Raw genomic sequence first — 23,684 nt, forward strand, 5'->3', positions numbered from 1 at the left:
AAATCTGTTGTTTGGTGTTATTATTTCTTTTGGGCGGCTCGCAAAAAAAAGAAAGAGCGCAAACCTGTTCACATTTTGAACGGAAATCGTGTTGGACATGATGTGTTACAACCTCCCATCTTTCCCCCTATTCACTCTGCCCTTCTTTTTAGCCATCTTCATCTCCATCTTATGTGGCATACGACTTGACGGGACTGCAAGGAAAAGAAGAGTTCACTTGGACGATGCGGTTATTTGTTTGTTGGTGTCAACGCTGTCACATATTTCATGACTCTCGAGAGTCTGGGGGTTTTGGGTTCAATAGTTCACGCATCTCATCCAGCGAATCCCGCAACGAAGTCCCCCCCCCCCCCACTCTTCTATAACTGTGTGGCTGTGTGTGTGTGTGTGTCTCTGTCTCGTTTAGTCGCCTTCAGTGGCTTGGACATATGCATTTTGTGTTTTTTTAATTTCCACTCGTTGGGTAATTGCTATTGCTGTCCCCTTGGGCCATCATGCCGCATTTGTCCCAACCAAGAGAGCCATGTCTGAGCTTTAGCTTTACTTTTCGCTTTGAGTCGTGATTGCAATTGGCAGGCAATCGACGGGGGCAGCCAGGAGGTGCCTACAAAAGGGGGCTGTGGGATGTGGTATGAGGGATGAAGGGTAAGGCTGTGTTATGTCCAGACATACATATGTTAGAGCTTTATAATTTATATGCCTTCGATATTTCGTTTATTAATTGTACATACAAAACTAAAAAAATGAAAACTTTTGTCGCCCGAGGTTCCCCAAACAACATACAACATTTTTTTTTTTTGTTGCAATAGCAGTATTTGCAATATTTGTTTGTAATTCATTTAATTACATAGAATTTAAATTGCTCAAGGTTGTTTAAAAACACACACAAAACACAAACACACACACACACACACACACACACACACACACGCTCAGTTGATAATTTATATGTCACTCGTAAAATTAAATGCATTTAACACGAAAATTAAGCAAAAGGCAAATAGCAAAAAAAAAAAAAAAAAAAACCTAAAAAGGAAGAAAGACACAACAAAACAGAAATAACATCAACAACAAGTAGCAGAATATTTTAATTCATTGAAAACAGAAACAACAACAACAACAGCGAACAAAACAAAATACAAAAAGAAATAACTCAGACTTTAATTGAACTCATTTAAGAAGCTCATTAAAATAAATCAAAGTTGAATGTATATTGTTTTTTTTTTTTGTTCTTTTTAGTTTTTTAATGGTTTTCATTTGAGCGGGTGTGAAAGACGTTTAAAGTGAGAAAAGAGAGAGAATTAGTGGGAGATGAAATTTTAATTTCATATCATGAAAGTTAATTTCTATTAAGATTCGTCATTTTGACAACTTTCTCAAGCTAAGAGCAATAAAAGATTTTTGTGAATTCTTTAAAATTCGAAAAATTTGAACTTCAACCTTTAAAGAGGGTTTAAAAAAACTACTGAAAAGAATATTATCTGTCATTTTATTTGGTTTGGAGTTATTAATTATGTTATATAAGTATTCTAATGCAATCAAAAGAATGTGGTTGTCCACTTTTTTTTTCTCTTCGTTTTTTATCTCGCATTATCGTTTTCGTTTTTCATATTTTAAACCACTTCTCATTCCATTTTGCATTCAATCAAATATTGTCACACATTAAACGATTTTATCTTTGCCTAATTAAATGCTAAAAGTATGCTTAATTGGACAGCCGATAGACTTTTGAATGCAAAATGGATATCCAACTAACTGGCTTAGAAAAAAAAAAAAAAAAATAGAAAAATGAAAACTTCAAGTCCTCGTCTTCGTCTTCGTCTTTGACTTGGTCTGGCATTTCAACTTGCCACACAATCTGCATATGAACCGCCAAAAGGAGAGTCACACACTGTGACATCGAGAATGGATATATGCCAAAACATTTTGACAGACCAACTATCAATTTATATCGTTAGCGTTTTGCTTTGGTCTTTGGTTTCGTTTAGTTTGGTGTGGTTTAGTTTTTAGTCGTATTGGAATCGTTTGGTATGCGATGCAGATCGTTCACTTAAATGTTCCACTCAAGGCTCAAATTGAAGCTAATTGAAATGTCGATAAGGCAAACATTTTGACAATATTTTGTTTCTTTTTCTTGTTTTTTTTTTTTGGTCTGTCTGTCATATCGAAGAAGTTACAGCTTGGCCCACATTGCGTATACGTAATGTTGACTCATTCTAAACAAAGTGACAAGCAGCAAAAGCACACACAAACACACACAAAAACAAACATGCCGCAATGTGACCCAGTTTGAGACAATAACCATGAGCCATGACTCATTTGCAGACTCCAGTTTTGGATGTCCCAGCTAGCCTGCCAGCCTGCCAGCCTGCAAGCCAACCAGCAGCAGCAGCTGCGAAACTCCTTTGAAGTTTAACTCATTGCGAAATTTATGCGAACAATATGCGAAATTTATTGTAATGACAAACGCTTAGTGCATAATTCGTTTCATTCTGAGCATTCGAAGCAGCGACTCTTCAAGTCTCAATGTATGTGTGTGTGTGTGTGTGTGTGTGTGTGTGTGGTTGCGCCCGGTTGGAACAGGAAGCGGGCAATCATTTTGAATTGTGCTCTGCAGCTGCTCCAATTGACGCCCACCTGCAGAAGGGAGAACGGAGAACGGTGAAGCAACAGCAACATCATTTTGTTTAGGGTGGGCAGGATGAAAGAGGATTACATTGACGTCAGTGGGTTTGCAACAATAACAACTAAGTGCAACATGAAATATGTGCAACAAAGTCAAGAGGGATGCACAATTTGTTCATAAGTGAGAGAGAAAGATACAACTATCATAAATATGGTTAGAGCTAAATTTGGTAATTGGGCAAAACGAACAATTGCTATACACAAATACATACAGACAGACGAATGAATGTACAACCCAATTCAGAAGACAATTCCCTTTGAATTACTATATCTAAACAATGTATAACAAAGGAATGAAAGTCAACCTTGTTAAATGATCACTGTTTGTTTGCTTCAACTGTCTAAAGTAACGATTTACCAGAATAATTTCGAGATGGAATCTAGTAGAAACTTTTCTATATATACTCGACATATCAATTAACTTTTTCAATTGTTTTAATCGTCAAATCTTTGGAGTCTATTTCAATTGATAAGACTTGAAAGCTTTTCTCCTTATCTTTATCTTTTTGGGCAATCAGGAATTTAATTTGTTCCTCATCAACTTCTTTATTCGTTTTGTAGAATTCTTTTGCTTTCTTTTACTTTTCTTTCTCTCTTTCAATCGATGTGTGTTAGTTTCTCCTTGCATTCATTTTTTTTTTGCATCCCTGGGATCCATCCTGTTTGGCATTCAACTGCATTTCAACTGAGTCGCTTTCATTTTCATTGAACAATGTGCATCATTAACGCAAAAAAAAAGAAAAAAAACGCGTTGTTGCTGTTGTTGTTGTTGCTGCTGCTGTTGCCTTTTTACTGCTCGTTAACAAAAGCGCAAATATTTTAAGCTTTAACATTTTTGTTGTTGGTTTTTTTTTCTGTTATTTTTACAACAAATAAAATAAAAAAAAATGTATAAAAAACATTGTTGTTTTGTTGTTGGTTTTCTTACGCCTTAATGAAGTGCGATTCAGCTTCTCGCGAGAAGCAAAAAAAAAAATAAATAAAAATAAATAAAAAGAAAAAAGGAAAGAGAGGAACGAAACGAGAGGAGAAAAAAAAATTGTATTAACAAATGTGTATAAAGTTTATTTTTTGCTAAATGAGGAAGTTGAACAAAATTTTAGCAAGTGCTGTCTTTGCCCCCCGCCCTCCACCCCCACCACGCTGACCCCTCTCCTCCGCAACTCACATCACCCGCTTAAAATTCACGTGTCGCCGTTGAATGCTTTTTTTTTGTTACTCTTTTCTGGTTGCTTTTTTTTTTTTTGGTTTTTTGTTTTTTTGTGGGCTGGTCTTTGACCATTTTTGGTTTGACTTTGTTGTGTTGATGTTGTTGTTGGGTCTTGCATTGATTAACGCATTTCTTTGGCTGTCTTGGGCATTGTTGTTGTTGGTTTTGCTTTAGCTGTGGCTTTGGCCTGAACAATTGTTGTTATTTGGTAGCTGCTGCCGTTTTGGCAAGTGATTTATGCCGCCTTTGGGGGATTTTAACTGACACATTGAGGAGACACATTTGTAGCTAACTAATAAGTTTAGTGGCATAATGAATGGCAGTTGAAAAGGTCCATTGAACAGCAAGAATTGTATAGATGTGGAATGGTCTACTGTGGTGTGGATTGGATTTGGAGGTGGCTTGAATTGGGTTGGGATTGCAACATAGATTGCAACAAAATGAATCACAAAATAAAATAAAAACTTCCAATTGCAATTCCAAATTGAATTACAATTAATTTGATGATTTTGAAAATGAATTTGGCAATATAAGATTTAATATGGAAATCGTTAAAACCGATTGATATATTGAACAAAATTCGAGTTTAGATTTTGCAATTAATAATGCACTTTTAATAAAATTCGTTCAAATCAGGGACAAAGATTGACTAAGCAAATAGAGCGGCCCTATCTTGAAGGCTTAAGGAACCATTTCGACTTTGACTAAACACATTAATATCTCAAACTAAACATCCTGCACACACATACATTCATTTGGTGTCTCATTTTTTATGGTCTGGGTATGAAAAACATTGACGAAACGTTGCCACATTGACTTTTAAACACGCGCACGCGTCGACCCAGAGCACACGCCAGAGTCACAAAGGTGTTAAAAATACTGAGACCAAAAGGGCAATAAGCCAAAAAGGACAGGCATACACACACACACGCACATGGAAAGAGAGAGAGAGAGAGAGATGGAGATAGCGAGGGTAAGTTAACAAAAAGGTGGTTAATAACCCGAACGCTAATGAAAAAGGCACTGAAAAAAGGGGCAAACCAGCAACAACAAAGTCAAATGACGTCAAATTGGTGCACAAAAAGGGAAAGAAGGGCTGACAGGCAGGCAGGCAAGGTTAAGCCGGTACTCAATGAACTTCATGGAGGGTTGAGGGTCTGTCTCTCGTCATCATCATCATCATCATCATCTTCATGATGATGGGGGCGTATTAACTAATTTATGATGATGATTTAGACTGGTCAAGAAGTTGATGATGAATTTGGGTCTCTTCATTTCGGCTTTTTGGTTTTTTTTTTGCAGCTGCCCTTTTATATACTACCCCTTCTCCGTATTTTGTGTTGATGACGGGCAACTTTTTAATGGACTGAACTGGCGAGGTTGAGAAAGCGAAGAGATAAACGTTTCATGCTTTTCTTTTAACACCTTTTCGAGAGATTTGTGCATGCGATTTGTTTTGTTTGCCCAGCCACTTAGCGCCTCAGCAAAGATTAGAGAAAATGTGTAGGCTGTTTAAAGGCAGCACAGCGTATAGCTTAGATTAGAGAATGAGTGAGAAGGAAAGACAGAGATTGAGAAGACGAGTGTGTTGCGGGAGCAGGGGGAAGACCCCATTTAATTATGTAAACGACACGAGCATCAAGAGTCCAAAAAGAATAACTCCTAACGAAAAGAAAAAGAAATAATGTTTAAACCTAAACCGAAACCGAAACCCATTTATGTCAAATTGACACCTCGCCTCTCTCAGATTTCCAATTCTTCTGCTGATGCTTGTGCCTCTCGACGATATTTTCTCTCTAATACACATTAAATATTTATGAGCTTACCTCGGCTTTTTGCCTAATTGATGAGTTCACTCTCAAGATAAAGGTGTAAAAAGGGTTGGGGGCGGCAGCTTAGTGGGCTAGCGAGCGGGCTGGGCGGGTATAAGGCAGTCATGTAGCGGCTGTATGTTGCAGACAGGTGAGTTTGTTCTTCTGCGTTGAACAATTTTTGTGTAGTTGGTGCCAAAGGCAACATCCAGCTGTGCCGACAAATGAGACTGGCGACAAGCAAATAAACAAAATCAACTTCGCCTTCTTCGCCATTCCCCCGATACACCCGTACCATAATCTTTGCCTCTGCCTGTGCTGTGCCTGTGCCTCTGCTTCTGCTTTACAATTCTCTGCTCTAGTCGCGTGTAAATGATTCTTCATGTCCATGTATAGGCTGTTGTTGTTGTTGTTGCTTCAACATGCACTGCAGCGCACTTTTTGGTCTGCTGCTGTGTCAGAGTCAGAGTCAGAGTTTGAGTCTAAGAGTCTGTGCAGTTGCTTGAATGGTTGCTAGATGCAACAGGTAGCCGCTCGGCCTGTCAATACCTACACGCCTGCAGGAAAACCAAATAAAAGTAAATGTTGAACGAACGTACAACAAAAACAAAATAAAGTTGAGCTATGACTTGGCATATATGCCACATAAAATGCCTAGACTTTAGGGATACCTCTCTTCTGCCGTCAAACAAAGTATTACTTCTTCATTATGTGTGTTTCTTTCGTTGCATTTTGTAGGGCATGTCACATTCGATTAAACACACCCTGTCACAAAATCGCAGCCAAAAAAGGCTGCCTCGTCCGTTCCTCTGCCTCTCTTGCTTATTTAAGTTCACAAATGTTGGAGAAAAATCAATTCCAAGAAATTGACTGCAAATCGCCAACACACAAGTGACTTCCAAACTGAAACTCTAACTCAAATTCAAGCCCAGACTCAGACCCAAAACTGAAAACTCCTCGTCTTGGAAGACTGTAATTTTAGTTTGGGTGACATTTAAATAGAGGAACTCAAGGGGGCTAAGGAGTTGACCAGCAACAACAACAGCAAAAAAAAACCGAAACGATGCAAAACGCATGTTCAGCATGGGCTGCACTTGTTGCTGGACTAAGGCTAAGCTCTCAAACTCTCTTCTCAGCTCCAAGCAGCAATAAACTCCACTCCACACACACACACACTCGCACACACACACCCAAGCACCAACTACTGTTCCAAATTTGATTTGCTATGCTGATTTGGCGACAAGCTAAGGCAGAGGTAGACTTTCCAACTGCGACTTTGGGGCGTATGCAAAAAAGAAGAAAATGCGGAAAACATATTTGGCATAGTTTTTTTTTCGGTTGTTTTTCTTCTTCTTCTTTTGCCATTTGGTTGACCAAACTCGTTGTGCCAAGATTTACGAGCCAACTTGGAGTCCAATAAAATGATTGCCAGCAATTTTTATTTTCAGTTTATTTTAGTTTTCTTTTATTTTTTGTTGTTGTTGGTTTTTTTTATGCAAATTGTTTTCTTTTTTTCTCATGGACCTTAACAATTTTTGTTAGAATGTTGCAAACTTATTTATTTTTTTTTATTATTTTTATCATTTTTAATCAGCTTTTTACCATTTGACAGGGGAAAATCAAATGACTTAGGCAACGAACTTTTCATTGGTATTTGGAAAGCAAAAGACTTAGGCAACAAACTTGTTCAATTGACATTGCAAATCAAAAGACTTAGACAACGAACTTGTTCTAACTGTTTATTTCCTGACTGCAATCACAGGCCAATGGGTTGAGCTGGAGTTGAGGCTACAATAAAATCCAAAAAAAAAAGAAAAAATTAAAAAAAAAAAAACTTTCACTATTTCACCTTAACAAACATTTTATACAACAAATTTCAGGAAATATAAAATCTATAGTATTTTTTTTTCTTGCCTTGTTTTGTTTTTTGCACTCAAAACTCAATTGAAGTTTGCCCTCGGGGCAGGTTTTTTTTTTTTTTTGTGTTTGAACAATAAGCCATATTCAGCGATTATTTAACAAAAGCAAAAGAAATGTTGTTGATGTTTTTTTTGCGATTTATCAAACATTTCTCTCTCCCTCTCCCTCTCTCTCTCTCGTTCTCACTCTTGTGATAGCTTTTATTGGTTCTTTCTCTTGCCTCTTGACTCGTTTTCTTTCTTTTCTTTTATTTTCACTTGAAGCAATTACTTTTGTTTTTGGCATTTAATCGGCAGGCGTGTGGCATTGAAGGAGAAGGTTTTTGGGGTCTCGTTTTTGTGTGTGTGTGTGTGTGTTTTGTTGTTGGCTTCTTATCCGGTGAATACATTGAAATATGTTGCCATTGTTTTGTTGGTCTATGAATTGCGGATTAAAGCGTGTCTTATCAAGCAGAAATCGTACTTTTTTTCTTCTCTATTATCGGGGTTACAATTGGAATGTAAGCGAATGATGATGCGATAGCTGGCACGTGCCGTTAATGAAGTCGGTTTGGTTTTACCACAATCAGAAGGTGAGAAGAATCGTATTAGATTCTTCCAGGCCAAAGGCAAAATGATCATTACGAGTAGTTTTATGTATTACTGATCATTGGTGGCAAGCGCTTTAGACTCTTTTAGTATTTGGAGAGCATCTTTGATGTTGCATCCTTTTTCTCGTAACTTAATTGTAAGTTTTTCCGTTTTGTTATATTCCCATGCATTTATTTTGTCGGCTTATGACAAAGCAGTGAGGAAAATGCATTAGTTTATTTCCATTTACATTTCCCCATATTTGTATACATACATATTTCCACTTTACTTGTTATTTTTGTTGCAAATTTTGTTCGCTTCAATTAGACATGGCCCGTTTTTCAGTGCATTTTGCGGCTATTTAACAATTCGTTTTGGTGATTTTTCATAGACATTTCAAACGTTTTCTTTCAGTTATGTATTTTTTTTTTTTGTTCGTTTTTTTATTTTTTCATCTTTTTTCTTATTTATTTTTATTTTTTGTTGTGTTTTTGTTTCAAGACTCTGACAGTTGCTGATGAGTTTTGTGGCAGCTTCTGCTCCTGCTGCAGATGCAGATGGAAGCAGGCACACTACAAGCTTGTGTGTGTGTGTGTGTGTGTGTGTGTGTGGTTGGGGCGCATGTTGCATGTTGCATGTTACTTTGGCAGTTCCTCAGCTCCTACAGCTCAGGTGAATGGCAAATAAGAAACGTGAGGAGCAGTTGCCTATGACTCTTTTAATGGTCGAGAGCGTTAAGTGCATATAAACATACAAATAAAGTTGTTAACTATTGTTTAACGCCACAAGACGGCGCAAAAAACATTGTTGTACTTGTTGTAAGAAACTGAAATAACAACACCAGCAACAATAACAACTACAACAGCAACAACATTTATATTTATATGAAAAACAAGCAAAAAGCATAAAAAATAATGACAAACATAAATATCAACTTTACGATTGCAACGTGACTTCATTTAAAATCGAACAAAATATGCAAAATAAAGCACAACTCGCACACACACACACACACACGCACACATACACCACGCACATACAACATATATGCTTGTGTGTGTACACACATCACAGTTGTGGTCATTCTCATAAAGACACACACACACACACACGTGCGTTCAAACCAAATTTGGCACTTGGACAAAAGATAGCAGCAACAACAACAACAACAACAACAAAAATGATCAAACAGGGAAATATAAAGCCACACACACACACACACACACAGAGACAAACAGAAAATAATGCCTATAAAAATTAATAAATTTTATGTTCCATTATTGTTGTTGTTGGCTGTATTGTTGCTGTTACTTTTATTGTACTCCCCTCTGGCAACGGTGGCTGCCGCTTTGCATTTTAAAGAGTCTCTTCATTTACTACCCCTCCCCATCTCCGCCCACCATCGTTCCGTTGCCTGACATTTCTTTTCAATTTGATACGTCTCGCTTCCCTCTCTGCCTCTTTAACTCTCACGGCATTTCTTACTCTTTTTTTTTTTTGTATGTCCCCCCCGCCTGTTGACTATCTATTAATAGCCATCAATATGCCAAATAGTATAAAAAAAGATGTCAAATTGCCAACTGTCTTTTTTATTATTATTAATTTAACCAAAGAAAAACGGAGAAAAAAAAAGAGTCGAAAAAAATAATAACGACACCAAAAGAGCTAAAGAAATAGACGCTCATTTGATTTCGTATTGAGCCATAAAATTGGCCATTTTGCGTTTTCTCGTCTACGAGATTTTTGACAGCTGCGCATAAAGCTGATCATAAATGTCTCCCCATTTGCTCCAATGCTGGAGCTCCGCATATTTCTGTATCTCCCAGAGCTGTGAGCTGTGAGCTGTTTCTGAATCTGAATCCAACTACCCCATAAAACTCGTAAGAAATGAGTCCGAATAATATCAATAACAAAAGCAAAAGCATTTCAACTGTGCGGGAGATAATAAATTAAATGCCTAAATGGTTCAAGAATTTGTTTTCTATGGGGTTATAAAAATTCACCACAAACAAATGCCGATTTGTATGTATATAGTCTAAGGAGTGAAGTGGGCGCCCCACACACACAATATAAATTTCAAAATTTTGATGGCAAAAGATAAAAAAATTTAAGATCAAATAATGGTGGTTATAATTCTTCATAAATTGAGGATGCAAATCAATTTGTTTGCTTGCCTAGGAATATTCAAATTGGATTTATGTTTCTTACCATTCAATAATGGCGGGCATTAGCGAAAGTTAGTATATATATGGGAAAGATCTCCCATATAAGACGCAGAGTATAAAAAACCATTACAATTTATTGCTAAATTTCTCATGAACTTCAGTTTAACTTCAAGTAATTGTAATTTTTTTATGTTCCGATTCCTATTGAATGTAAATTCTGAATAATGTGATTATTTAACTTTCCTGGGGGCGGAGTATTAAATCAAATAAACACATATATATATCAATTAGCATTCTGTGCCTCTAAGGCAATCAGATATTCCATAAAAATCTATTTTCCATAGTTATCTATTTGGAATATTTGATGCATTTCATTGGGCAGCATTGGTTAAAATATATTAATCAGTTTTCGGGTTACAATTTTATAGCATTTAGCTACCTAAATCACGTCATAAACGCAAACAAAATAGGCCAAATCAGTAAACCAAAAAAAACAAAATGATAATAAAACGTAAAAAACCAAAGAGAAATACAATAACTCACAAAAATCGGGACAAACAAGCCGTTACCCAGCCACCTACTCTGCCCCCCCATTCTCTTACCACATCACTTTTCCCCCTTTCCTGACTCCCTTTCATTACTCTCCCCCTCCCCACCTACCGTATAAACATTTTAATTTCTCTACTCAATATATGCAAATTGTTATATTGACCATTTATTGCTTCTGTCTGACTCGACGCGATTATTGACAACGGCATTTTAATGTTTAAAAAAAGAAGAAGAAGAAGCTCAGAATAATAATAATAATAATAATAAATACATAAATAAATAACTTGGCGTGCCAGAAGAAACAAAAATTTTAGCTGCAGAAAACATTAAAACAAAACAAAAAAAAAAAAAACAAAAAAAATAAACACAAAGTACCTGAACATAATTTCACCCAAGAACTTGGCGAAGAAATGTCCAAAAGAACAGGTTCATAATTGAAATTCATGTTCGTTGTTGGTATTGTTGTTGTTGTTATTGTTGTTATTGTTGTTGTTGCTGGGCCTGTCAATGTGTCAGGCAGACATTTAGTGAGGTACCCAGTTACCGTTTGTTGTATGTGAGTGAAGTTACCTCAAAGTCCAATCGAACTAATGCCCATTCACAGTTTAGACGGCTGGTGGCTAGATGGCAGCAGAAGGACAGGTATTTGAAGGGGGAGGGTGGGTAGAGGACCACTTAAAGATTCCGCAACGCTTCAACGCGATGCGTTACGCATTTTTATGAGGTCATTTGCGTGTGAAGCCCACTAAATGTGCCCTGGAGTTGCCCCACACAGAACGTTTTGCCAAACCAGAAGAAGAGAAAAAAAAAAACAACAACAAACAAACACCAACACACACACACACTCGCATTGGAAAAATCAATTGAATTTCGTGGAAATCTCAATGAAAACGAGCCCAATATATATATGTATATACACACACACACACACACAAAAATCCTAACCAACACATTACTCATTCGACCCGAAAAAAAACCGAAAATCTATTAAAATTATCACACGCCATGTTGACCTCCGCCAAGTTGAGCAAACATTTTTCATACTAACAAAACAGAAAAATGGCAAAGAAAAAAAAAAAAATAAATAAATAAGAAGAAAAAATAAAAAAAAATATAAACCAAACCACAACCAAATAAAATGAAAAATGCTGGCGCAAAAATATTGCAGCTAAAATAATTTGCCACGCTCGTAAATTTTCAGCTCATAAAAAAGAAACGAGTTGCCGATGTTGAAGGAGGACTGAATGACTCAGTGTTGAGCATTTCTCGGATTGACTCAGATTTTCGTTTTGTTCAGTAAAAATACAATATGTAGATATATATATATATATATCAAATTTGTCGCTGTTTGTTGCTTGGTTTTTATTGATCGACACTTTGTTTGATATATTGGGTCTCCTCTCTTTCTCACACAGCCTAACATCATTTGCATGTGAAAAGCCTCGTTCGTTCACATTTTGCTGGCTGCTACGACAAAAAAAAATTTCACTAATTTGCCAAATGATTATTATGTTTGCCTAAACAACGTTAAGTGTTGTCATAAATTAGAAGAAAACAACAAAACAAGGCAACGCAAAACAACAACAACAACAACAATGACAAACTTAAATCAAAGAAAAGGCTATCAAATTTTATAGACAAAAAGAAAGAAAGAAAAAAAAGTTTTATTTCAAAAAGCAAATAGAATTGAGATGTTGCGAGTAAAACATATAGACTTCCGATGACGACTGATATATTCAGTTGGCTTTTGCGTTGAATTTCACCGTATTTACACTTGGAAAAAACCAAAATTTTTGTAATAGTTTGCAATTAATGCAAAAGTAATGCAATTTTTTGAATAAAATGTTTAGATACAAGACTCTAAGACTTAAATTGAAACAAATGTAGAATAAATTATTTATAAATCATATGACAATTGGTCGTTCTAACTAAAATATATACCTCTAATGGGCATAAGATTTCAAAAAATGAAAAATAAATTCAAGTTTCTTCAAGTGTAGATCTTTTCATCACTTTGACACTTTTACCTCCAATCAAAATCTTTCACACATCTAGAGTTTGGTTTTGTCTTAGCAACTTTCAAGCCTACTATACTACTGGCATATACAACTTGACAAACATTTAGCAGATTTATGCATAGAGTGGAGAGAAAGAGAGGAAGAGATGGAGAAGGATGAAACAGCAGAAGATGTATACACAAAAATGAAGATCAAATAAAGAATCGATAAGCGGATTTTTAGCATAACAAAAGCGTCAACTTTAGCGCGTTTCTATTTGTACTCATTTGCACACTCAACATCAGAGTCTGTTGTTTTGAGAAAAAAATACATTGACAACGAACTTGCACCACAATCCACCACCTCCTCCCGCCCCTGAAGATAACTCTGTTGGCCTACCGAGCAGCTGCCTCATCTTGGGCCTGGTGTCTTGGCCATTTCCTTTTGAGCTGTTTTTGGTTGGTTGGGCAGTAAAAAATCAAAATCAAACAATAATCAGGCGACAAATCTACAAAACAAATTTCGGTGCAAAATCAAATTAAATTGAAGCGAAGAATGCAATAAAAAAAAAAACAGAAATAACAACGAAAAGAGAAAAGGAAAATGGTTAAAGTTAAAGTTGAAGTTGAAGTTAAAATTAAAGTTGAGACTCTGCTCTGAGATCTTTGCATGGCAGACGAGAGCATAAAGATAATGCTCAAAGTGTTTTTGTTCAGCGATAAAAATTTAATCAAAATTTATGAAGAAGCCAGAGCATAGCAAGACAGAGACTCGACAGTCGACAGTCGACAGTCGACAGAGAGACTCAGTTGGAATTAGAGTCTTGGGGTCGGTCTCTGATTACCTGATGGGCCATATAACACACAATTTACTAACAATTTCTCTCCTTCTTCTCTTGCTCTCTTTACAGTCGCCGGAACTGGACTATCGGCATGAGCTGATGGGACGTCTCCATAAAATCGAACCGGCCGATGTTGAACTGGAAGTATTGGCTGCTACAGCGACTGTGGCCACCAATAGTAATAGTAACAACAACAGCAATTCGAGCACAACACCCACCAACAGCAATAATGTAGTCTCAGCCCATCAGCAGCAGCAGCAGCCACAGCAACATCATCATCAGCAATATCATCAACACCTGCATCATCATTCCCATCAGCATCATCATCAGCATCATCATCAGCATCAACATCAGCATCATCATCAGCATTTGCATCAGCATTCGCATAGTTTGCAGAGCGGTGAGAGTGACAACGACTCGTCGTGGCAATTGCCATCATCAGCGAGTTATGCCAGTGATCAGCCTCAGCAACAGCAACAACAACCCGCCGGCTCACCTAATTCAAACTCAAATTCCGCCTATGGCTGTACACCGTTATACGATGGAGCGCCCTACGATGTGGCATTGGCTTATAGTGCGTCAAGCGGCGGTGGTGGTGCTGCTGGAGGAGGCAGCGGCGGTGGAGGAGCAGGTGGTAATGGTGGTGGTACTACGGGCAGCACAAGCAGCGACAAGGAATATTTGTATGGTAAGTAAAATGACAGACACATATATAGAGAGTATGTGAGTGGGGTTAGGTTGGCCAGGGAGTGGGGTGAGGGGTCTATAGGCGGAGGTCTGACAAAATTACACGCATGGTGAAATCTCACAAGTCAATAGCAAAAAAAAAAAAAAAATACATATATAAAAAACTGTTGGCAACTTGTTTAGGTTGATCTTCGTTACGTTTCGTTTCATTTCTATGGTCCAAAATGTGAAATTTGAAACCAGCAGAAACAAATCGCAATGAACCAGACTCTAAGATTAGACCAAAACTGATGGAATTCGGGCATAGACGAACTCTCAATGAGCTTTAGCTTAAAAAATCAGGAGTTTTTTTCTTCTATTTTTTTGCTAAGTATAAATTCAAATAATCTTAATAAAATACTTTTGAGCCAAAGACAACTTACCTCACCTCCTTAGCATCTATTTTATTTTCTTTCTTGTTCGTTCATTCATAATATTATTATAGTTATGGCAGTGCTTTTGGGCCGATGTCAAAATCCGAAAAGTCTTTCATGAAGCTCTCTCTAAAAATAGTCAAACAAATCAACATCTGTTTATAAATTTCATGCATATGCGAGATTTTTTTTTTCTTGTGTGTGTACACATTATTAATACCTCCCTTTGCTGTGTGCGTGTGTGTGTGTGTGTTTGGATTTGCATAAGATATTAGTGTGTCGATTATATAGCGTTTTCCTCTATTTGATCAAAACAGAAACCAAAAACAAAGAGGCTCTCTACGCGGATCCATTGGACGATCCCTATCAGCGGCCAGTTTTATGGGATGATATTGCTACCTCAATACAAAATATTGATCCCGAGAATGCGCTCATGTTGAGTGCAAGTAATGGCAATAGTGGTGGTGGCAATAGTAATAGCAGCAACAATAACAACAACAACAATACAAGTGCCAATAATAACAACAACAACAATGGGGACAATGCCACATCTCAGTTGCCGCAGGTCAAAATGGAAGCAATAGATGATACTCTGCTGGAAACTTTCTCGACACCATTGCTCAGTCCCCTGGAGATAAAAACAGAAAAGCGACAACACCAACACCAACACCAGCAGCAGCAGCAACACCTTCAACACCAACAACAACATCAACAGCATCAGCAATTGCAATACCAGCAACAACAGCAGCAGCAACAGCAACAACAACAACAACAGCAACACTATCAGCAACATTATCAACAGCAACAGCAACATTTGTACCAGCATCATCCAAGCCTGGCGCTGTCTGGTCTGCCACCCGCTGCTGATGTCGTTGAATTGCATTTGCAACAGCAACAACATCAACACCAGCAACAGCAACACCAGCAGCAACACCATCAGCAGCAGCACAGTGGCAGCAATAGCCCAAAGCTGTTAGCCACCAGCGACAGCAGCAACTCCACCTCCTCCTATCAGCAACAATACGCATCTCAATTGACCAGCGGATCAACTGTTGGCTATCTGAACGGTAGCAATGGCAATACCACCACCAGCAGCAACAGCAGTTCAACAGCCATCAGCAGCAGTTATGGCTATAGCTGGCATAGCAGTCAGGTGAGTTAAGAGAGATTGGCAAGAACTATTAGGAAATTTTCCGTTATAAACAAAAACCCAAAAAAACAAAAACTTTCCATCTTTTAACATTCTCTCTCTTGCATTCGGTTTTGCTCTTTCTCTCTGTTTGTAGACCTTTCATACCAAATACCAAATACACCCGCCATCTGGATTAAGTGCCTCATCGACAGTCACACCATCAACAACTGCCACGCCCACAGCTCAACTTGGTGCTCAACAGCAATTGCAACAACTTTGCCCACCAGCCGCACCTAGTACACCATCTGCCACATCAGCCGCCTCTTCCTCCTCCTCGTCATCGTCATCGGCGGCAACAGCAGGAGCCACACGTCACATGTTTGTGCCTCCATTGACGCCACCCAGCTCAGATCCCGGCAGTCCCGGCAGCTCCATGGTGGCAGCAGCTGCTGCTGTCGCTCAGGCTCAAAGGCGCACCACACCACCGCCTCCGTATCAGCAAGGTCATGGTGGCCTGGCTGGTTTAGCTGGCCTAGGCCTTTGTCCTAGTCTAGTGAATCCAGCGCCAACATTGCAATTACTTGGTGGTGGTGCTGGCACCACCACAACCACGCTCACCAATCTAACACCCGCCACACATGCAACAGCCCCATCAGCTGTGATTGGTCTTGCATCCGGTTTACAGCAGCAATCATCGGTGGTGCAGCAGCAGCAGCAGCAGCAACTGCCAGGAGCATCACAATCAGCATCAGCAGCATCCGCACCACCCCCACCATCAGCGACAACAACAACAACGGGTCGACGTGGCCGGCATTCGCATCATCAGCCAGGCACTCCGGCCCATATTGCCAGCCTGATGAGTGTGCGAACGGTGCGATATAATCGGCGCAACAATCCAGAGCTGGAGAAGCGTCGCATCCATCACTGTGATTTTGTGGGTGAGTAGAAGATTCAGTTTCATCCATCCATCCATCCGTCCGTCCAACTAACCAGTCGGTCCAACCATTTGGCATTCGTTGCATGTGCGTCTCGTTTATCATTTCGCATGCTTTGCGACACTTTTCGTAACAAAGTCAACTAACTAACACCAGCAACCAGTTGTTGTTGTTGTTGGTCTACCTCCCCCGCTTCTGCCCACACCACTTTCCCCTCCTCCTCTAACGATTCCTTTGCGTTGGGCATTCTCGGCATTTGCTGACTCCACGTGCGAGACTCATTGCTCATGCGTGGCGCGTTTTTCCAATCGGCATTTATTTATTCTCCATTTATCTATACATTTATTTATTATCTTTTTTTTTCTCTCTGACTTTTTTTTGTTGTCCGCATCTCCTCTGGCTGTGCCACTGACAGTTCCCGCTGCTTATTGTCGTTGTTGTTATTATTATTATTATTATTGGTGGTGGTGCTGGCTGTGGCGCTTTTTCTATTACCTTTTTTGTAATTCTAATTAGGCATTTGCCATATATTTATGTAAGAGATATCTCTCCCCCAGTAATAGTATGTGGGCTGTCTATTGTTACAGTTGCATGTCTTATGCATGGCCAAGTGCGTTTTCAATGTCACAAAAACTTGGAGCTTGGAACTTGAGTTGAGTCATTTAGCAGCAGCAGCAATCGTTGCAACAACAATGCAACGGCAAATCAATCTCTCTCTAAAGATCAGTAGAAAGTTAAAGCTATATGGAAAAATCAATCGTTTCTGATTTATTGATTCGATAACTTTGGAAATCTTTCATTTAAGAATCAACCAAAAGGCAACTCTTTGATCTAAGAAATTACAATTTGTTTAAAGTTAGACAAACTTTAAAGTAAAGATATATTTACCTGTCTTTTTTTCTTCTTTTAGCAAAAAGTTTCTAAAACTTCCAATATTTCAAAAGGGAAAGAGAAAGATGAAGAGAAAGAGAGAGAGAGAGAGAGAGAGCGCAAAATAAAAACACATTAATAATTTACGTTAAGATGATATCACTTTAGCCTTCATCGTCAAAAAAATTTGTTATATAGATAATTCTATGCTCTGTCAAATATAGATATATATCTCTATATACATTAGCTATCGATCGCCATCGATCCCCATCTCCATCGCCATCTCCATCTTCGAAAAGCACTTAAGTGGCCCAACTGTATTCCGACATTGTCTAGACTTTAGACGACTACGTGCGTTGCCACTAATAAATAATTGACAATTGTCTGACACGTTTGCCATGGCCATTTTTAGACGAAAACGATAGACGAAAAACGACTGAGAAAACTCAAAGACCACAAATATTAGACAAAACTCCAATGAATGCACATAGCACAACAGCAATGCTGTCCAAATGAAGTTATTATGCCATAAACGCACGCATCAGACATCAGGCAATACCAATAGCAATAGCAACTGCAGAAACTTCAGTAAACTGCCAGTGCCAGTCTTGATGCCAAGTGAGTTATGTCCGCATGGAGTTCAGCAATCCTCCGATATCTAACCAAGCCAATCAACTGACTCTAACTGTCTAACAATCGTTCGTTGTAGTCATAGTCATAGTCGTAGCCGTAGTCGTAGTCATACAACATTCTTGCCTCGCTCTTTAGCTATTTAATTCGTTTAGTATCAGTATTTCTTTTTTTGGGTTTTGGTATGTTGCCTTTTTGGCTTTCAATTAGAGCGTACGTGTTGGGGGCATCCTTTTTAACAGCCTCATAAATGTCACACTGTCTCCGTGGGCAAGTGAATTTCTGTGCAAAAAAAAAAAAAACTTTCACCAGCCAAAAAAAAATTCCGATCTTTCATGGGCATTAATTAAAGCACACAAAAAAGAAAAAAGGCTCCACAAAGTTTTCATCTCCTTTTCTCTTGGTAACGCCCACTGACCCAGTCTATGAGGTGCGGCTCAGCGAAATGTATGGCACTCATTTTGATGATTCTCACTAATCAAGATTTTGTACTTTTACTCTAGAATCTAGAATCTTTTTCCTTGTGGCATTTAACTAAATAATGACGTTGTAAATCTTTATACAGGAAATTCCGTTTAAATACATACATAGATCTTAAATATTCTCTGTTCTTAGCTTTTGTTTTTGAAATCATCATTTTGGTGGAGAGAAAAATCAATATTTGTTTCGAAAATAAATATGAAATCTTCAAAATCTAAGAAGTATTTAAATTTGATTTCCTTCTTTAGCGGCTTAAACTTACTTGTTTCATCATTTCCTTAACGATTTTTGTGATATCATGTACTAAACCCTCAAAAACATCCCTTAAAATAAACTAATTTTATACATTTTCTAATTACAGGTTGTTCAAAAGTCTATACGAAAAGCTCACATTTAAAGGCGCATCAAAGGATTCATACTGGTAAGTTGCTTTTTCTTTTGTTTTTTGGTCATTATCCACCTACATATGCTTCCTACATGAAAAGTATCTTCTGGTTAACAACTGTCACAACATTTGTCCATTTAGTCCTGAACCAGGGGCAGGTGGGGGGGACACCGATGAGTTAAATCAGCCACTGGCGTCAGCTGTGCTTGGGCTGGTTGGGTTGATGGTTGGGCAATCGGTGGGCAGACAGACAGTCAGACAAACTATGGAAAAAGGCTTTTGATTAATTCGCGAGCTCATATTTGTAGTTGCCAGCACATAATTTGCCATGAGAGAGCTTCGAGCGCCTTTTGCCTATATTTTTGTGTAGTTTTGGGTAGTTTTTTTGTTTTGCTTTTTCAATTTCTGTGCCACAAGACCAACAGAAAAACCACAAAAATCGTGATTTCGATGGTTTGTTTTTTGTTGTTGTTGTTTGCTGTTTTGTGGTCAGCAGTTGCAACATCGCAAACAATCGCCAATCGCCAACGCCATCAGCTGGGCGCACGTTTGGCCTGCATTTCCTTCTTGCTCAGATTACACTTGACGTTCCGTTGGATATTTCGCTCTGTTGGATGTTGCTGCTGCTGCTGTTGCTGCTGCTGTAGCTGTAGCTGATGTTGCTGATGTTGATCACCTGCCTTCGTTTTATGGGCCACACGTTTTATGCCTCCCGATGGCCGACCCAGACCCAGCCGCAGCCCTGCCTAAAATCTCTCCCCCTCTCTATACTCTTTGTCCACCGAATGAATGTTGGGTTTATTAATCGCACATGACCGACCGACCAGCTGATTTATGCGCAAACTTAAAATGCTGCATTAAAAACATTTTTATTATTATGATTTTGCGTTGCGTTGATTTTTACTTAACTGATAAACTTAACGCCCCGTCAACGCACGCATCCAATGAAGGAGAGCAGGAGGACACGAGGTGGAGGAGGAGTTTTGCTTCTTTTTTTTTGCAAAAGGTCGCAGAGAGTAAACTTTTATGAAATTCCATAGAAAAAAACCTTGGGTGATCTCACCCTTTTTGTTGTTGTCTGGCACTTTAACTGATTTAAGGTATGTGTGCGGTAAAAGTGCTTTAATTGACTTTACTTTAGAATAAGGCCAAACACGATCGGTTCGATCTCCTACCTCCTTCTTAAGCTGCCTGCTGCCTGCTGCCTGTTTCTCACCTTACTTTACCCATTTTCCTTTCCCTTCCAACCCGCCGCCTTCAATTAACCTGCCTAATGGTCATGTCTTTCTGCATTTAGTTCAAACCTCTTTTGGTTTTTAGCTTTGGCAATTTTGCAGTAGTAGTGGTAGTAGTAGTTTTTTTTTTTCTTTTCAAGTGGCCACAGCCACCTGAAGCATTTGTGGGGCTACTGTCTGATGGCTGTCCGTTTGTTTGGCTTTTGAGTTAGTTAACGTCCAGACCTACGAAACGTAGACCCAGCCTAGAATTCACTTCCATTCATAGCTCACAACAAACTATCTATCTGCCTATCTATCCATCTAGCTGTCTATCTATCATCTATTTTTTTTTTTTTGTTTATGCAATTTAAAAGCTGCTGCATGGTGTAGCTTCTTGTGGCGCCAACACTCAGCTAAGTGTTGTCATTGCTGATTAGCAATGATGCCAAGTACTAGACGACTATAGACTTTTGAGATTTCGTTTAAATATTTGAACAAGTCATAGAGATGTCTTTAGTAAATCTCATCTTATGTTTGCTTATTTCATTTCTAATTCAAATGGCGCAACTTGACCCTATCGAACAATGGAAAACCATCGAAAATCGGTTCTAATCAAAGTCAATGATTCGATTTCACCCTTTCTGGTCAGTCACATAAATTTCTCAATTTTATTTAGGCTTTCTGCTTTTGTAATCTCTTCAATGATGAGATGGTGAATGGAGTTTTGGGGTGGAGAAGACCTATGCCGACGTCGGCGATTAGAAAATCACCGGGTAACTAATCTTTATGCAACAAGCGAACGCATAAATTTTCCCTATCTTCAGTTTTCTGTTGTCTCCCTCTGGAGCTGGACTCCTTCTGCAGTCTCTACATACCGCTCAAGAGCCTGAGTCTGAGTCTGAGTTGATGCTGTTGGCTTATTTTGTACTGATTTGTTTGCTAATATGTTCGCACTGCCATAAATTAGTTTGATTTGATTTTTATGCCCATGGACTGGAACCTGGGACTGCAACTGAGACTGAGACTGAGTCTGTAACTGGGGAGGGAGATTTCAAGTGAGTCTAAACTGGCAGACAGACAGCAACTGGAGGTGGTCCATAGTCCAGCTAAAAAGTTTTCATATTGCCTTAGGCTTGAACTGAGCTAAGTCTCTGGATTCGATTCAATCCAAACCAAGCCGATTCCAAGATCCAAGAGCCTTTTTGTTTGCCTTTTCAATTTATTTATATTGCCATTGCCGGGTGATTTGGTTTGTTTTCTTGTCGTCGTCGGCGTCGTCGTCGTCGTCGTCGGTAACAACAACTGCTAAGTAAAATTATGAAGTAATTCTGCTTTGGCTTATCGCATTGCGTTCATCGCACATTACAAAACAACACTTACATAACTTTCTGTGGTTGTTTTCGAATCGGTTTTTTTTTTCATTTTGCCAAAAAAACACACATACACACATAAAAATATGTACGAATATTGTTCCCACGGAACAAGAGTCGCGGGGAGGTCTAAAAAACTCTTTTTTTTACATTCTGTGCGATGTTGTTGTGACTCACCAAAAAAAAAAAAAAAGGCAAAACCTTTTTCTGTGTGTTTTTTTTTTGGTCTAGGTAAATTTTTATATTTATTTATTTATATATTTTTTTTCTTTTTATGTGATTATGATCGGGCATCTTGTCTCGAAACACTTAAATTCATTAAAAGAGATCTAAATAAACCAATAAGTCACGCCACGAGTCGCATTCGTATTGAGTTTCTATACGAAAATCCGACAAAAGTGTCAGCTGAGTGCCACTTGAGATCATTCAACGAGCGAGCGAGAGAGCAGAGTGGTGGAGAAAAGGTTTTCGAGTTTACCTTAATTGTTGAGAGAAAAGGCCCTAAAGATGTGCACAAGTTGAAATTAGATATCCAATTTCTAGTGAAGATCAAATCGAACAATCCAATGATTTCAATAATTTCATAAACCTTTCATTTCACTCGACGATTTCAATTCTACACAGAGAGAAATACAAGATATCCATTGAGTTTTATATTGTTATAGTCTCATATATTTTTTGTTTGAGTGTAAAATGCAAAACGCATTCAATTCGATTCGTTCAAATGAAAAATGTCAAGTTCACTTTTAACAAATATCTCGAATCTACATAATTATTTTGTACAATTTCAATTTGAACATGAATGTTTATGCTATAATAATAATCATACCTCCCCCTTACCACCTATCCCCCCATCCACACCCTCACACCCTCTTTTTGTTTGTCTTTGAATTGAATTAGTCATAGAGTTGCCGGCTTTTGCCGGTTCACTTGAAAATGTCTTTTGTCTGAAGCATCGAACTCAAGTCGTGTGCCATAAAATACAGAAATAAAAAAAAAATAGAGAAAAAAAAGTTAGATGCCAAAATTTGGACACAGCTGCCGGTTGGTTGGTTTAAAGAAACATGTTTCTGTTGGGGATTGGGTTTTGTTTTCTGTTATTTCTTTTTTTTTTTGATTTTTTTTGTGTTTTGCCTAGAAGTTGTTAATAGTTATTCTTGATATTAACATATTTTCGTCACTCTTTTCTTTATTTACAGGCGAAAAACCTTATACCTGCCAGTGGCCCGAATGTGAATGGCGTTTTGCCCGCTCCGACGAATTGACGCGACACTATCGGAAACACACTGGTGCCAAGCCCTTCAAATGCATCGTATGCGAACGTAGCTTTGCGCGAAGTGATCATTTGGCATTGCATATGAAACGGCATTTGCCGAAAAATAAATGAGAAAAATGAGAGACGACAAAGGGGAAGCTGAAGCAGAAGAAGTTGCGCAGAGAAGCAAAAACATCAACTATACCACAATCCAAAGGACTTTAGTTTAGTGTCTTAAATAAAATATTTTTTTTTTTTTTTGTTTCTTCATATAGTTAAAATAAAAAAGGTTAACTACTAAATGTATGTAAAATGTAACTTACTAATCAAAGAAACACAGACAAACACACACACACACATACACACATACACACTCATAAACTGCTTACTATGAGAATGAATTATCACCAAGAGTTAGACAGAGAACGATAAGGAAAACGAGAGATAGAGAGAGAGAGGTAGAGGGAGGTAGAAGTATGAAGAGAAAAGGAGAGGAAAAGATTTTAAAATATAGAGAGAGCGAAATTTATGCCTATGCCCAGTTTTCCAAAATGAAAGCTAAA

The 23,684-nt window shown here is 38.2% G+C and overlaps 1 protein-coding gene across 1 annotated transcript in view; it reads left to right on the forward strand.

Annotated features, from left to right (window-relative positions):
- The window catches only part of LOC6645858 (dendritic arbor reduction protein 1), a 34,658-nt gene extending 11,308 nt beyond the window's left edge, over window positions 1–23,350 (forward strand). Inside the window, exons 2-6 of the mRNA XM_023177655.2 lie at window positions 13,817–14,435; window positions 15,165–16,000; window positions 16,134–16,917; window positions 19,256–19,315; window positions 23,066–23,350. Of these exons, the coding sequence (XP_023033423.1) occupies window positions 13,817–14,435; window positions 15,165–16,000; window positions 16,134–16,917; window positions 19,256–19,315; window positions 23,066–23,253 (2,487 nt within the window). The 3' untranslated portion in view covers window positions 23,254–23,350. The remainder of the gene's footprint in view (window positions 1–13,816; window positions 14,436–15,164; window positions 16,001–16,133; window positions 16,918–19,255; window positions 19,316–23,065) is intronic.
- Window positions 23,351–23,684: the final 334 nt, after the last annotated feature.

Source organism: Drosophila willistoni (assembly GCF_018902025.1).
Source record: "Drosophila willistoni isolate 14030-0811.24 chromosome XR unlocalized genomic scaffold, UCI_dwil_1.1 Seg8, whole genome shotgun sequence".
Classification (NCBI taxonomy): domain Eukaryota; kingdom Metazoa; phylum Arthropoda; class Insecta; order Diptera; family Drosophilidae; genus Drosophila; species Drosophila willistoni.